Raw genomic sequence first — 12,894 nt, 5'->3', positions numbered from 1 at the left:
GAGGCTCCTTTGCCTCTCTCAGGTCTCTGTCCACGTGCCACCTCCTCAGGGGCCTCTCTTCCATGCCCCCCAACGCCCTTCACTCCTTCCCTTCTTTGCTTCTCCCCAGGTGCCCCTCACTCCTAGAATCACACTGTCTGCCAGTGTGAAAGCTGGCAGAAGCCCAGCGTGAAAGCTCAGGAGGGCAGGGAGATTTTGACTGTTTTGTTCTAGAAGCCCAGAGTCTAGAAGGTGACTGGCACATAGAGGGTGATCCGTAATTATTGGTCGAATGAAAACGAAAAAGGTCTTCTCCCTTTTTTTTCATCTTTTCCAGCAAATAATTATTAAGCATTTACTAGTGCAGGTGTTGGCCTGGGGCTAGATGCAGAGGGGAAGCTCTGTCTAGCTGGGGAGACAGAGCCAGGGCATTTGATGGGGCGAATCCGGGGGCTGGGGCCGGGGAGGCTGGGAAAAACTGGCCCAGCCTGAGTGGATCAGGCAGACGTCCCAGAGGAGGTGATGCCCAAGCTGAGCGCTGAAAGAGGGACTTGAGTTACTGGCATCCAGGTAAAGGAGGCAGGTGAGAAGGGAGGATGCTCCAGGCCAGCGGAAGGGCCTGCTTCCCTCCGGGAGGGCAGGGATGTGGCCCTCACGGCCTAGGGTCAGCCTCTGGTGCACAACAGGTGTTTGGTGAAAATGCTGAGGTAGCTTGAGTCCAGGAGCCACACCTGATTTTGAGGAAGACAGTTTCAGTTCCCGGACAGGAACCCTGCTGTGGGGAGGTCAGCAAGGGCTCTGTAGGGTTCACAGGATCAGATCAGTTTTGAAATGGAAAGGATCCCACATGCTAGAGCCTCTGCCCCTGAGGGAGGAAGCGCCGGTTGCCTTGAGGATGCTGGTGGGAGGGAAGTTAGCAGAAGTCCACTCAGGGGACCACGGTGGGCTCTAGGAAATCAGGGCAGACGCGGGACATTTTTCTTTCTCTCTGTCCTGTGTCTGGCCCTCCCCATGCCCCAGCTCATGTGGTACGGGCCAAGGTTTGGCGCCAGACTCTGAATGGGGCCCAAGTAGCCCAGAATCAGGGCAGAGGCAGAGAGAGGTACCCCTGGCTAAGTGGCCGGCCAGGGCCCTGCCTGTATGGAGAGGAGCTGAACCTGGTCACGTACACTCAGCTCTGTGGGAGGGGCGGGACAGGGAGAGGCCAGTCCTGTCTCCCTGGGGCGTGGAATGTGGCACTTTGGGGGAGGCTGACCCTCTCCCTCCCCCACTGGTCTGGACCTGGGGCAGTTCCCCAGGACTCAGCGCTCCCTCCCCTCCCCCATGCTTGGTCCCTTTCCTGTCAGGCTGGTTTTTCCTCCCCGGGGGACTCTAAGAGGAACACCTGGGGTCATCCTGGGTCAGCCTGCTGTGTCCCACCTTCCCTGGGTTCCCACTCGTGGGAAGTGACAGCCGCACTGGGTCACTTGAGCTGCCGCAGAGCCTCGGTCCCCGTGACACCACCCACCTGGCCTGAGCAAACTGGTCCACAGCACCGCCAGCCATTTCTTGTCTCCATCCTTCACTCTATACCATCAATCCTGGGACTAAGTCCAGGCCCTCTTTAGCCCCAACGGGTTCTATCTCAACAGACCTAACCTGGTCTCCCCACCCCTGGCCATGCCTCGCTCATCCTACCAACCATTCAACACGTGGAACCCACGGCAATTTCTAAACTATGAAATTGACCACATCACATCCCTGGTTGCAATGACTTTCCACTGTCTTCAGGATAAATCAACCCTTTGGCCGAGAGTTACAGCCCCTGTGATTTCTCCCCTGGCTTTGCCCCTCCCCCACATGCCCCCAACTGAACTGAATGTCCAATGGCTCCCGAGCTGGCCCCAGCGATCCCACTCTCCCAGGACCTTCTGCCTGATAAACACCAACAGGTCTTTCAGCCTCTTGCTCAAGGGTGGTGCCTCTGTGAACCATCTTGCTCCCAGGCAGAAATGAGGGCTCCCTCCCTTTGCCCCCCTCCCCGCCTGCCCGCTGCTGCGTGGGAATTCCCAGCACCCACACACCCGATTATACTGATTTGTATGAGGTCCATATGCCTACTGGTTCAATAGTTATATATATATATATATTTTAAAATAAATTTATTTTTCGTTTATGATTTTTTTTGGCTGTGTTGGGTCTTCGTTGCTGAGCGCGGGCTTTCTCTAGTTGCGGCGAGCAAGGGCTACTCTTTGTTGCAGTGCGTGGGCTTCTCATGGCAGTGGCTTCTTTCGTTGCAGAGCATGGGCTCTAGAGCACATGGGCTTCAGTAGATGCGGCACGTGGGCTCAGTAGTTGTGGCTCGCGGGCTCTAGAGTGCAGGCTCAGCAGTTGTGGCGCACGGGCTTAGTTGCTCCGCGGCATGTGGGATCACTCCAGACCAGGGCTCGAACCCGTGTCCCCTGCATTAGCAGGCCGATTCTTAACCACTGTGCCACCAGGGAAGCCTGACTCAACAGCTTCAGAATGGTGGCCCATAGAGTGGTTACTCCCTCCAGCACCCCTAGAAACTCCCTCACAAATGTCTCCCATGTGCTCTCAAGGTGGCTGCTGGTTGCAGGCTCAGGCCGGGGTCACTCCAGCTCCAGCCCACCTGTCCACGTGCACTACCTGGGGAGGCTGGCTGCCCGTCGTGAGAACCCCCAGGTCCCTGCCAGAGGATGACACCAGATATTCCTAAGGCTTCCGATCCTTGGGGAACCAGAACAGAAGGGACCTTGCCCCCCCCCCACCCCCGGGTCCAAGTTATCCGAGCTGAAGGAGCCCTCCTGCACCCAGACTCTTTCCACGTCCCTCTTGAAATGTTCTGTCATGGGACTTCCCGTGCTTCCACTACAGGGGGCATGGGTTCGATCCCTGGTCGGGAAACTAAGATACTTCATGCCACGTGGTGTGGCCAAAAAAAAAAGAAAAAAGAAAAGTTCTGTCGCCTTCTCTTCTTTTCCCTTCTCACCTTCTTGCTTCATAAAGAGGGAAATCAGAGCAAAGGACCCAGGGGTAGGGGCAGGAGCATAGAAACCTTTTGCGGGGGGCTCTTTTCTCCCCATATCTACTGCTCCTCTTTCCAAAACTTCCTCTCTCCTTTCCTAACCCAAGACTAGAATGTCAGAGTGTATGAGTGGGGACACAGAGGTCTGTGTTGTGGGTACGGGGAGGGGAAGAGGGATTTACTGGATTAAATATGGCCAGTTCTAAATGTCCGTCATATAGTGTTTCCTAAGAAATTATTTTTAATTAGCAATTAATCATTTTTAATTAACTAGTAATACGTAAATACATTCTTGTTGTAAAAATTAGAATAGCAGGGCTTCCCTGGTGGCGCAGTGGTTGAGAGTCCGCCTGCCGATGCAGGGGACACGGGTTCGTGCCCCGGTCCGGGAAGATCCCACATGCCGCGGAGCGGCTGGGTCCGTGAGCCATGGCCGCTGAGCCTGCGCGTCCGGAGCCTGTGCTCCGCAGCGGGAGCGGCCACAACAGTGAGAGGCCCGCGTACCGCAAAAAAAAAAAAAAAAAAAAAAAAAAAAATGAGAATAGCAGAGACAAGCCTGGGTTCCCCTGACTACTATCCTTCAATCAGCTTCTCTCCAAGGAAATCTCTGTTGTCAGTCTGGTGTGTTTCCTTCCTTATTTATGTGCTTACGTGCATATCCATATGCACTTGTAGAAATATCATCTTTTAAGTGTATGTCAGCATTAATTATATGTATTGCTCTCCCGCTGCTTTTATTTTACCCAGCAGCTGGTTCTTTAAGATTCTTCACGTGACTAAATATCGACACGACTCATTCTGTTCAATTCTTCTCCCGCCATGTGAATGTTACATAGTTCACTCAACTGTCTCCCTACCTGTTGTTGTTTCCGTCTTTCCTTTATTACAAATGATGCTTCAGAGAGTATCTTTTTATATGCCTCCCTGAATATATGAACAAGGGTTCTTTGGGGTAAATGCAGAAGAGTGGAACTGGGGCTTGCAGGGTGTATGGAATTTTTTAAAGAAAGACACAGACAAATCGCCCTGCAAAGTGGCGACTGCAACTTGCCTCCCGCTAATGTGCCTGTGGGAGTTCATTTGCCCACATCTTCCCCAGCACTTGACGTTATCAAACTTTGTAATTTTCCAGTCTAATGGGGAAGAGCGAATCTCCCATCTTCTCCTTGTTGCCCTTGGTTGGGCTGGGAGGGGAAATTGGTGCTGGGTTTTGGGGGTTTTTTTTTGCCCATGGGTCATAATTTCCCAACTCCTACTTTAGTTTTTATTTTTAATTTTATATTGGAGTATAGTTGATTAACAATGTTGTGTTAGTTTCAGGTGTACAGCAGAGTGATTCAGTTATACATATCCGTGTACATCTGTTCTTTCCAGTTAACTTGGTGCTGTTTATAGAAACTTCTAGCTAGCCCTGTTCACAGTCCCATCTTCTACTTCTCCTTTCAGGGTCCCTGGTGCCCCAATTCCCAAGCTTCTGGGTTTTGTGTTGAGAATCTTCGTGCTTCTGTGAATTTCCTGCCCTCCCCTCCTCTGTCCCTTCCCTATGCTCCCGAGCCCTAGGTCTCAGCTTCCTCGTCTGCTTTTAGTTACCATTTTCGAGCTTTAAAATTTTTTGTGGCCATTTATCATCTTCTGTTGTCTCTTCTTTTATTCTTTTAAAATAGTCCTTTACTGTCAGCTTAACAGGGTTTTAGGAAGGTGCAAAAATGAATGTGGGTATTCAATCTACCACATTTAATCAAAACGAAATGTCTCTATAATCCCCTGCCAGACTGTCAGCTTCTTAGAGGCAGGACAGGCTTGTATTTACTTCTGTATCCCAGCATCTAGCATCTTGCCTGGCAAATAGGGGACAGGACTTGATACACTTTTGCTGAATGGAGGAGCGAGTGAGAAAGTATTGATAGCTGAGCATCTTGTGCTGATGGTCCTTAGGAAGGGGATGTTGCTTAGGGAAGGGTTACCAGTTTACATGACAGGCAAGTCCATGAAGTCTTGCATCCTTTTCCTTTCTGTCCTCCAGCTTATCACTTCTGTTTACATACATGAGCCCATCTCCTCTTCAAGGCTGAACTTTGAATCTTGTTTGTATGACCCACTGACTGACCAAACAGATACTTGTGTATCCAAGCAGGGAGGACAAGTTGGGACCTTGGCAGGTGACGCTATGCCTTTCCCGACTTGATGACCCTTTCTCCAGACCAGTGGAAGAAATCACCTTAACCCCCAACTCATGAGAGGAGGGACAGCGTTAGTGGTTGGGACTACAGCTTTCGGGAGTTAAAGATCTGGGCTTGAATCCTGGGTCCACTATTTACTTGTGTGACTTTGGTCAAGTTAGTAACCATTTTGAGCCTCAGCTTTTTGGTCTATAAAATGGGGATGATAATACTTTAAGTCACAGGATTAGTTGAGATAATGTATACAAAGTGTTTAACCTAGAGGCTGGCCCAGTAGATGCTGGCTGTCATCATTTTCACCTTTGTCATCATTATCATCGTCGCCCTTATTGTCATAGTCACACCATTTCGTTCTACCCAGGGACTAGGACTCTCACTTCTTTCCAGTGGTCCCCAACCACTATTTCATTTCCTCAGGGATGATGAAAACTCCCCTACCTTGAATCCCTCCCCTCTGGGAACTGCAATCTGCATTTGCTCTAGTGTAAGAAGCTTCTAGGGTGGGTCCAGGTGGAGATGCAGAGAGAACCATTGGCCTCAGGACTTGGGCACAAGTTAGCCATGTGACCTCAGGAGAGTCACTTTACCTCTCTGAGCTTCCTTGGACTGGATCAACTTTTCTTGTGATATATGGATTATTCCTAGGCATTACCTGACAAAAGACGCCATGGTCCCGTATATTTTGGAACTGCTGATTAAATGAAGTTAAATAATAATACTTAATATAATACTTACATGTATATAATACATTATATACAATCAAATGATAAGTATGTATTGTGTTACATTGTTATTAAATAGTACATTACTATCTATCTAATTAGCACCTATCTAACCACTGAAACAACTCCAGGAACTAGATTGTTATTATGATTATTATCCCTCTTTTACAGATGAAGGACTGAGGTTCTCACAGCCTTTAGTACCATGCATTGTGAATTTCCAAAAGGCAGTGGGGACAGCAGTGTTTCTGATCCTATCTGACAGCGGCCCCCCTTTCCCACAAGGATGTCGTGGGGCTGCGGCTCTGCAGCAACAAGTCAGGGGAAGGCTGGGCACTTTCCTCTCTGGGATCCTTTCATGCTCAAACATTCCCTTTTCATCACTCTTGACCCTGTGTGCCCCTCCTCTGCAGACTGTGGGTCCCCAGGCTGGAGATCAGGACTTGGGAAAGGAGCTACTCCGATCAGGTTCTACAGGTTCTTGCCCTCACTCAGCCAGGGGCAGTTCAAGGACTCTGCTCGTGGGCGGTCTGTTTACCTGTTTACCGCAGCTTGATTCCTCAGTTCCGTCTCTGGGGGTGGGGCGGTGGGGGGCAGATGTGCCAGAGAAGTGTTTAAAAGCCACACAACTCACGGTGGAAGGTGCTAGGCATTGTTCTGGCCAGAGAGTGGGAGCAGGGGACTGTCTTTGGGGTTAGCCTAGGATTTGGGGGGAAGAGACTCAAAGGAGTCATTTTGGAGCTGGGACTTCCTTGGAAGGGGGAGTGCAGCCTCTGTTGCACTCAGGACCCCAGGCCATGGGGCTGAGGGTTAAGAGGCTGGAAGCCAGAATCTGACACTCCTGGCTGTCCCTCTCGAAGCTTCTGTTTCCTCATCTGTAAAATGGGCATAAGAATACCTTTTCCACTGGGCTGCTTTGGGGATCCAATGAGATCTGAAAAGGCTCTGTAAATGGTACTTCCCTGCAGTCGGTTGTTCTTATGGCTTTGGGGTAGGGGGCTGGGACTCTAAGCTCTTCTGAAGTTTAGTGAACTCACAACCCGTTAATCTGGAGGAGAACTGCTGGTCCTATTCTTTGTTTCCTAATGCAAAGTCCCTTCCCAAACTCTCCTATCAGGCCACAGAAGCAGAGGTTCCCGCTGGGGCTTGGTGTGCCAGCAACCATCTGGCCCGTCTCCCCCTTCCCCTACCAGGAGCAGGCCTCCTCCTTCAGGCCAAATAGTGACTCACGTCAGATCAGCCCTGGCTACAACCTTTGTGAAAGCCCAGCCACACCCTGATTTCAGGGCCAGCCTTGAATCTCCTTCCCCCTCGGAGCCCCGGGACCCACTTGCAGGTCTGATTCACTAGTTTGAACAGCCTCAGGCTGGCTTTCCTAGTGGCTTGGGGCTGCTCCTGGTGGGTTATGGGTGCGTGCGTGCGTGCGTGCGTGCGTGCGTGCGTGTGTGTGTGTGTGTGTGTGTGTGTGTGTGTGTGTGTAGGGGGGGTTTGGTGCCCCTGTTCCTGGATCAATTGGTGGCCAGAAGACAGTTTATTGGGGACAGGTTTCAGAGGCTGGGGACAAGTCTTCATTTAGCCACAGGTGACCCAGGTGATAATATGCAGAGAGGAGGCCTAAGATTTCACAGGAAACTGAGAGTAACTGACCCATCTCCCTACCACCCTGTCAAAAGGGCACCGGGCCTCTGTCCTGAGATTGGGTGGCTGCTCTGACATAAGGGTGCAAAGGAACTGCGGGGACAGTTCTGAGGAGGTGTGAGGTCCCTGCGGACAGGAACTGGGGCGAGGCTGCTTCAGGGCCCTGCAGTGTCTGGCAGGGGGGCCTCCAAGGAGATCATAAAGGTGGATGGAGTTACTGAGCTGGATGAAGAACAGGGCTGGGGGCTGTGTATGGAGCGGAGGGACCCCTTCCTCTGTTATCGAAACTCTCCACCTTGCGTGTGGGCGCCCTCCCTAGCAATCCAGTCATTCATCCATGTACTAGGACAGGACTGTTAGGCACAGGAGGATTCAGCCTACACCCTCCTTGGAGATGCTCACAAGGGCGTAGGGATTCCATCCTGTCTCTGGGCAGCAGGTGCTAAAAGTCTCATGGGCGGGCTTCCCTGGTGGCGCAGTGGTTGAGAGTCCACCTGCCGATGCAGGGGACGTGGGTTCGTGCCCCGGTCCGGGAGGATCCCACATGCCGCGGAGCGGCTGGGTCCGTGAGCCATGGCCGCTGAGCCTGCGCGTCCGGAGCCTGTGCTCCGCAACGGGAGAGGCCACAACAGTGAGAGGCCCGCGTACCGCAAAATGGGCGAGTTACTCACCTCCCTTAGGCTCAGATGCCTCACTACAGCATCACTTCAGTAAGTCTGCGTCGAATGCATGCTTTTGGGGTTGGAGGGTAGAGGGTTGTCCTGGCTGGGGGTGGGCATGGGTGGATGGTTGGTGAGAGTACTGAGTCGGGGGTTCGGCTCCCAGGTGGATCTCCGGCTTGAGCTCGGGATTCTGAAGGTGCCTTTTACAGTCCCGCTGCAGAACCCCTCCCAGCAGCTGTTCCCAGGAGCCTATTGTCACCTTGGGGCTTTGTATGGCCACAGCAGGGTGGGGCGGCTTTGTCTCAGGAGGCCTGGGAAGTTGCAGCTCAGAGCACCTCATGTGGGGGACTGAGGGGGGGGTCAGGGTGTGGGTGATCCCCAAGGGGCAGGTTCTGAGAGACTGTAATTCCCAGTGGGGCGTAGGAATCAGGTGAATGTACTTTGCGGGGCTTAATTTTGATCACAAGGAAGGGGCTCAGAATGTGATGGGGGGACTCTGAGTGAGGGATCACGGGGTGGGGGGCTGACGTCTCGGCGTGTACTCTCAGAAAAACTGTAATTCCTGGGGGGTGTCAAACTCTGGGTGATCTTAATGGGGGAGGGCCAGCATGTGAATTGCGGGGATGTCTAAGTGTACGTGTGATGGGGGTGAAGATCCGAACGAGTGTGCCAGCGGGGTGAGTGGCTGGGCATCGGAGTGGGCTGGTGTGGGGCAGCTCTCCGGAGGGCAGGAGCCTCTGGTCGCAGGGAGGGGAGAGTCGGAAGCAGAGCCGCCAGGAACTGACCAATGGGGAGAGCGCCCGTATTTGCACTCAGGAGCCTGCAAATTCCTGGGCCCTCAGAAATCCGCCCGACGCCGTCCCCCCTCCCCCGCCCAACCCCGGGCATAAAAGGCGCCAGGTGAGGGCCTCGCCACTCCTCTTGCCGACTGCAGCCACTCCGACCGGTGTCGCCCGCGTCCTCCTTCGCCATGACTTCCTACAGCTATCGCCAGTCGTCGGCCACCTCTTCCTTCGGGGGTCTGGGCAGCGGCTCCATGCGCTTCGGGGTGGGAGGCGCCTTCCGCGCGCCCAGCATCCACGGGGGCTCGGGTGGCCGCGGCGTGTCGGTGTCCTCCGCCCGCTTCGTGTCCTCGTCCTCCTCCGGGGGCTACGGCGGCGGCTATGCGGGCGCCCTGGCCGGCTCCGACGGGCTGCTGGCGGGCAACGAGAAGCTCACCATGCAGAACCTCAACGACCGCCTGGCCTCCTACCTGGAGAAGGTGCGCGCCCTGGAGGAGGCCAACGGCGACTTGGAGGTGAAGATCCGCGACTGGTACCAGAAGCAGGGGCCCGGGCCCGCCCGCGACTACAGCCACTACTTCAAGACCATCGGGGCCCTGCGGGACCAGGTGGGAGGCGGCCCGGCCGCGGGAAGTGCACCTGTCGCGTATACCCAGCCCCGCGGGCCGGGTGAGGCCCGAGGCGGGGGCGGCGGGCGCCAGAGCCACCTCCCGGCCGGGGCGGGAGCGAGGGTTAGGATGGGGGAGGGCCCGCAGGGTGGGGCGGAGGGAAGCCGGCCGGTGAGGAGGGGCAGGACCACGGGGCAGGAAGTGGAGGCCTGGTGGGGGGGAGTGGGTTAATGTGGGGGACTGGAGGGCGGGAGGAAGAAGGCGCGCCGGTCGGCTAGGCCTGGGAAAGCGGGGAGGAAGGAGGGGGAAGAGATGGGGCGCGCTGTGGGCTGCCCTGAGGTCTGGACCTGAGTCGCTGTGCAACAGGGAAATGCAAGAGTTTGGCCAGGGAGGAATCTGGTTCTCGCCGGGCCAGACCTGCCTTCTGCTGCCCCCGGTGTGAGGCCCTCTGCATTCCTTGTCTCCCGCCGGGCGGGTCTGGTTTCCATCACGCAGAGGCTGAAGCCCCTCCCCCGCCCAGGGGGCCACTGGGGACTTAGAGGAGCTCTAGGAAGAATGGGAGAGGCTAACTCTGGCCCCTGGGCAAGGAGGGACATAGGCTGTGGCCCCCAGACTGGGAAAGGAGAGACGAATGCTGAGCTTGTGAAGACCTCTGTGGAGAGGCCCCGTGCTGTGTGGGTGGAGACCCCAAGTCCCAGCTACAGCCTCTTGCTGGGAGGCCCTCAGGGTCCTTCGGGGTGGGGCTTGGTCTCTGCCCACAGGGAACGGCTCAGAGCTGGGATCTCGGTCCCGAAGAAATGTTTCAGAAGCCAGTGGGACATTAAACAGCCTCACACGTTGGGTCTCCAAACGCACAGTCCCCGCAGCGTAGGCCAGGGCCCACCCTGTGCCTGGAGTGCTGCTGGGTGCCAGGGGCCTGGACCAGACCCGTAGATGAGGGAGAGCTAGAGATGTAAACAACGAGCGTAGTGCTTTCAGACTTTATAAACTGTGACCCACACAAGGGAATACACTTTGCCTCAAAGAGGAGGCACAAAGTGTCGGCACATAATAGATGCTCCACAGAGCGCTTTCCCTTCCCCGAAGGCAGAGGTGCTTTGAGTGGGGGTCAGACCACAGCTCAGACCACAGCCCACCCCTGTGCTCCCTGCATCTGGTTTGCGGATCACTAGAAGTTGCCTCCCTACGAGCATTTAGAGTTTCCCTGGGTGCAGGTCGTGGAGACTTTTCCCCCCAGGCTTACCTCCCTGCCCTTCCCGTTTCCCCCCTGGCTCAGCCTCCTTGGCGGTAGTTTCTCCCGCTCCAGCTCCTGGGCCTGGACACATTCCAAGGCCTCCCAGAGAGCAGGCTGATGGGCAGCCTGGGGTGGCTGAGGCTTTGGTCTCCAGGCGGTGGAGGCGCACAGGCACGCACACTCCTTTGCTCTCCTCTCTCCTCTGGGAAGGAAGTGGGTGGACGGTGCCCACGTACGAACTGGTGCTAACCTCCTGCCTTCCGCCTTCCAGATTCTTGGTGCCACCGTTGAGAATTCCAGGATGGTCCTGCAGATCGACAACGCTCGTCTGGCTGCAGATGACTTTCGAACCAAGTGAGTGTCTGTGCCTTGGGGGCTGCAGAAGCCAGGGCAGGGGAGGGGGGCAATCTCAGGCCCTTATGGGGCTCAGTGCCGTGGGGGGAATGGACTCTGCTCTCACCCACCCAGGCTGGTCTGAAGCACACCCCATGCCCCATGGGCCCCTGAACCCAGGGGAGGTGGGGAAGTCTTCAGAGGTGCAGAGGAAATGCTGGCCTGACTGCAACTATTTCCTCCGAAAGGTTCGAGACGGAGCACGCCCTGCGCGTGAGCGTGGAGGCCGACATCAACGGCCTCCGCAGGTTGCTGGACGAGCTGACCCTGGCCAGGACCGACCTGGAGATGCAGATCGAGAACCTCAAGGAGGAGCTGGCCTACCTGAAGAAGAATCACGAGGAGGTGGGTTTCAAGCTGGGCTTCCCATCCACCCCCGCCCAGCTTCCCAGAGCTGCGGACACTTTTCTTTATCCTGTATCCTCTGACCGTGGCCACATCTGCTGCACCCTTGACCTGGCCCTGAGTGTGTCATGTGGCTCCCAAGCGTTCCAGCAGGGAACGGTGGTGACCCCATCTGTACCCCAGTGCTGACTCCTAGGTCTGCACCTGAAAACCAGACCCCTATGGCCTGGGGGATGGGGGCGTGACCTGGCTCAGGCCCAGCAGGCTCTGGGCCCTGACATGCCCATCTCTGCTGTATCTTTCTAGGAAATCAGTGTCCTGAAGGGCCAGGTGGGTGGTCACGTCAGTGTGGAGGTGGACTCCGCTCCGGGCATCGACCTAGCCAAGATCCTGAGCGACATGAGAAGCCAATATGAGGTCATGGCTGAGAAGAACCGGAAGGATGCTGAGGCCTGGTTCACCAGCCAGGTATGGACGGGGAGGCAGGTGCCCCTTGGGGAGGTGGCAAGGAGAGCGGGCTTAATGCTCCCAGGCAAGGGTCTGCCTCAGCGCTTACTCCCTCTGCCTCCTCTCACTGCAGACCGAGGAGCTGAACAGGGAGGTCGCTGGCCACACGGAGCAGCTGCAGAGCAGCAAGACGGAGGTCACCGACCTGCGGCGTACCCTCCAGGGTCTGGAGATCGAGCTGCAGTCTCAGATCAGCATGGTATGTGCCCTCTGCCCTGTGGGATGCGCACTCGTGTCCTTGCGGCCTCGGGCAGCCTGGATGGTGGCTGGGCCCATGCCATCGCTGGGCACCAGGCTCTGCTGAGTCTCCTTCCCTCTCCCTGCCCTCAGAAAGCTGCCCTGGACGGCACGCTGGCCGAAACGGAGGCTCGCTTCGGAGCCCAGCTGGCGCAGATCCAGGCGCTGATCAGTGGTGTCGAAGCCCAGCTGAGCGATGTGCGTGCCGACACCGAGCGGCAGAACCAGGAGTACCAGCACCTAATGGACATCAAGTCCCGGCTGGAGCAGGAGATCGCCACCTACCGAAACCTGCTGGAGGGCCAGGACGCCTACTACAACGACCTGTCCACCCCGAATGTCCTCTGAGTCTAGCAACCTCCTGGCCTTCCTACTCTGCTGCAGAGGGATTCCCCTGGGTAGGGGCATGGGAGGGGAGGGACCCTTATCCCTGGCTCTCCCCCTGATCTTCCAATAAAACTTTATGGCCCAAGGGAGGAAGGACGTTGAGTTTGTTATTTCAGCCCATGGTGGGGGGGCCAGGCCTTGGCACTGTTTAGGTTTTATTGTTTAGGTTTCATTTGGACCAGAGTCCACGCT

General features: G+C 55.7%; 2 protein-coding genes across 2 annotated transcripts in view; both read left to right on the top strand.

Moving 5' to 3' along the window:
* Positions 1–12,894, top strand: part of LOC101329169 (keratin, type I cytoskeletal 14) — a 69,586-nt gene that overhangs the window by 33,186 nt on the left and 23,506 nt on the right. The window lies entirely within an intron of this gene.
* LOC117309469 (keratin, type I cytoskeletal 19) lies at positions 5,994–12,784 on the top strand. Its single transcript, XM_033847288.2, has 6 exons — positions 5,994–9,599; positions 11,105–11,187; positions 11,415–11,571; positions 11,878–12,039; positions 12,152–12,277; positions 12,409–12,784. Exons 1-6 carry the CDS (start codon positions 9,180–9,182, stop codon positions 12,661–12,663), a joined length of 1,203 nt encoding a protein of 400 aa, XP_033703179.1. The 5' UTR covers positions 5,994–9,179; the 3' UTR covers positions 12,664–12,784.

Source organism: Tursiops truncatus, chromosome 20 (assembly GCF_011762595.2).
Source record: "Tursiops truncatus isolate mTurTru1 chromosome 20, mTurTru1.mat.Y, whole genome shotgun sequence".
NCBI lineage: Eukaryota > Metazoa > Chordata > Mammalia > Artiodactyla > Delphinidae > Tursiops > Tursiops truncatus.
This window is presented reverse-complemented; position numbering and strand designations above follow the sequence as displayed.

Coding starts and splice junctions, on each gene's coding strand:
- LOC117309469 (XM_033847288.2), top strand. CDS start 9,180: ATGACTTCCTACAGCTATCGCCAGTCGTCGGCCACCTCTTCCTTCGGG. Junction 12,040..12,151: donor AGGCCTGGTTCACCAGCCAG/GTATGGACGGGG, acceptor CTCTCACTGCAG/ACCGAGGAGCTGAACAGGGA. Junction 12,278..12,408: donor TGCAGTCTCAGATCAGCATG/GTATGTGCCCTC, acceptor CCCTGCCCTCAG/AAAGCTGCCCTGGACGGCAC.